Genomic DNA, 2784 nt, shown 5'->3' with positions numbered 1-2784 from the left:
GAGGAGACCCAACTGGCCAACTCCGTTCCGTTCAGGTGCAGCCGCTGACCTCGAGACCCCATTGTGTCCGTTTACACCAGACTAGACTCTGGCAACCCAGCTGCACACTGCTCCGATTCACACAGCTCGTCTCGCTATGAGCGACCAAGACTTTGATGAAAAGTACTACTCCAGCGAGTGTGGCGTTTTGGCACATGAGAGGGCGCGCTCCTGATTTTTAAAATGTGTTTTAAACATATTTTTAAATGTTAAAAAAATTCAAGCAAAAGCTTGGCGTGTATATGTCGATATTGTACGTGCTCACAAAGTCGTTTCGCTAAAAATTGACAACTTATGTGTCGCGTTTGAAAAAGACAAAATCCGGTGTTAAAAAATGCTTTTCACAAGATACCATTTTGTCTTTTTACACAAGCTACATAAGATGTCGGTTTTCTCCGAAACTTGTTATACACACATATAATATTAAGATGTATGCGTAAAAAAAATTAGAATTTTTTCACTATTTAAAATATATTTTTTGCGTGCAGAAGCGCACGCTCCCGGGAGCGCCAACGAATTTTCGCTACTCCAGCAGATTACTTAATTTTCAAGCCCGTTTGTACCTTCCAAGAATCACCGGCCCGTTTGAGCCTGGGCAAGACGACCTGGACGCGAGTGATTTGACACGGTTTTTGCCTTTTCCGACTCCTAAACGACATTAATTAACGCGGATGAGAATAGGCCGAGCACTAAGCTTGGTCAAGCCCCGTCCGGGCGTTCCCACTCACATGCTAGTCCATCCATGGCCACAGGAGGACGCCGCCGCCGCGAGCGCGTGCCGATACGCGAAGCAGCTTGCTTCCCATGCCTTTTCGCTTCTGGATTTCCTTTCCTAATCCCAGCACACGCCACATGTTCTAAATTTTTCTTCTCCCATGTACAGAGCCTTCCTTTCTTCCCCTCCCACCCCCTCAACCTATATATACGCACAACCGCCAAAAAAAGGAACTCATCAACAATTCATTCAGCTTGGGCACCAGCAAGCTCCACAACAGAGTACCAACAGAATCCACAGCAATCCCAAATTCCCAGCAGATTACACAAGAGAAGACGACGATGGCCATGAGCAAGCAATGGACGCGGGTGCGCACGCTCGGCCGCGGCGCCTCGGGGGCCGAGGTCTTCCTTGCCGCGGACGACCCCTCCGGGGAGCTCTTCGCCGTCAAGTCGGCGAGCGCGGCTTGCGCGGCGGCGCTGAGGAGGGAGCAGTGCATCATGTCCGGCCTGCGCTCCCCGCGCGTCGTCTCTTGCATAGGCGGCCGCGGCGCCCGCGACGGCTCCTTCCAGCTCTTCCTCGAGTTCGCCCCTGGCGGCTCGCTGGCGGACCGGGTGGCGATCGACGGGGGCCTCGACGAGCGCGCCGTCCGCGGCTACGCGGCCGACGTGGCGGCCGGGCTAGCGTACCTCCACGGCGCCGGGATGGTGCACGGGGACGTCAAGGCGCGCAACATCGTGATCGGCGCCGACGGCCGCGCCAAGCTCGCGGATTTCGGGTGCGCGAGGGATGCCGGCGCTGATGTGCCGATCATCGGCGGCACGCCCGCTTTCATGGCGCCGGAGGTGGCGCGCGGCGAGGAGCAAGGCCCCGCGGCCGACGTATGGGCGCTCGGCTGCATGGTTGTCGAGATGGCCACTGGACGCGCGCCCTGGAGCGGCATGGACGGCAACGCGCTCGCGGCGCTGCACCGGATCGGCTACACGGAGGCCGCTCCCGAGGTGCCCGAGTGGATGTCCGCTGAGGCCAAGGACTTCCTGCGCGGGTGCTTGGTCAGGCAGGCCAGCGAGCGGTGCACGGCGGCGCAGCTCCTGGACCACCCGTTCTTGGCCTCCGCCGGCATCGTCGACGCGAAGCCACAAGCCGTGGAGAGCAAAAGCAAATGGGTGTCGCCGAAGAGCACGCTGGACGCGGCGTTATGGGAGTCTGAGTCAGACACCGAAGAGGCGGCGGAGCACGAGAGCACGGCCGAGAGGAGGATGCGGGCATTGGCCTGCCCTGCATCGGCGCTCCCGGACTGGGACTCGGACGAGGGATGGATCGATGTGCTCTCCGGGCCATCGGAAGCAGTTCCGGTGGCGGCCGAGGAGACGGCTGAACTGGATGACGCGATCACACCATGTGGAGAAGAGTCCGGCGTTCTCGACGCCATACTCGTGCAGTATAGCAGCTTCGTCAACGCGGGAGAGGGCTACGATGAGTCAGTCCAGCAAAGTTGTAGTGCTAGGCATCAATCTTTGGAAGATTCAGTTTCTCACGGGCTATCATGTATACTACTACTAAATTGTTGTTTTGCAACAAAAATACTAATGCAACTGATTTCGTTCCTGCACATGCTTGCACTGCTCCTCCTTTTCACCGATCATACTCCCTTACTAGATCATCGATGGCGCGTTGCTGCGCCCATCTATTCTCCGGTATAATGGTAGGAACTTTCATAAGTATATGGACACATAAATTTCCATAAATATATGGAGATACGAGAGACGCAAAATAGATTAGCATAAACAAACCCATATATTGGTCAGTAATAGATAAATGGAAAGTTAAGCCTACAGTTGAATAATTATTTTTAGCAACTAATTAATGATAACAGGGACATTATTTACCCTATCAAGCTATGAAGATTCATCACCTGGTCCAGTCATTGCAATTCATTTTTATCCTGCAAAGTCATGATTAATAAAAATTATCACTTGAAAAGATGAAATTGAGGATCAAATGTGTCATTCTTCTCTATAACTACTTGG

The 2784-nt window shown here is 54.0% G+C and overlaps 1 protein-coding gene across 1 annotated transcript; it reads left to right on the top strand.

Moving 5' to 3' along the window:
- Positions 1-889: 889 nt before the first annotated feature.
- On the top strand, positions 890-2472 carry LOC125537940 (mitogen-activated protein kinase kinase kinase 17-like). The gene has a single exon (XM_048701258.1). It carries the CDS (start codon positions 1096-1098, stop codon positions 2455-2457), a length of 1362 nt encoding a protein of 453 aa, XP_048557215.1. The 5' UTR covers positions 890-1095; the 3' UTR covers positions 2458-2472.
- The last annotated feature ends 312 nt before the right edge of the window (positions 2473-2784 follow it).

This window comes from Triticum urartu, chromosome 1 (genome assembly GCF_003073215.2).
Source record: "Triticum urartu cultivar G1812 chromosome 1, Tu2.1, whole genome shotgun sequence".
Taxonomy (NCBI): Eukaryota; Viridiplantae; Streptophyta; class Magnoliopsida; order Poales; family Poaceae; genus Triticum; species Triticum urartu.
Note: the sequence above shows the minus strand (reverse complement) of the source record. Positions and strands in the feature narration are given on the sequence as shown.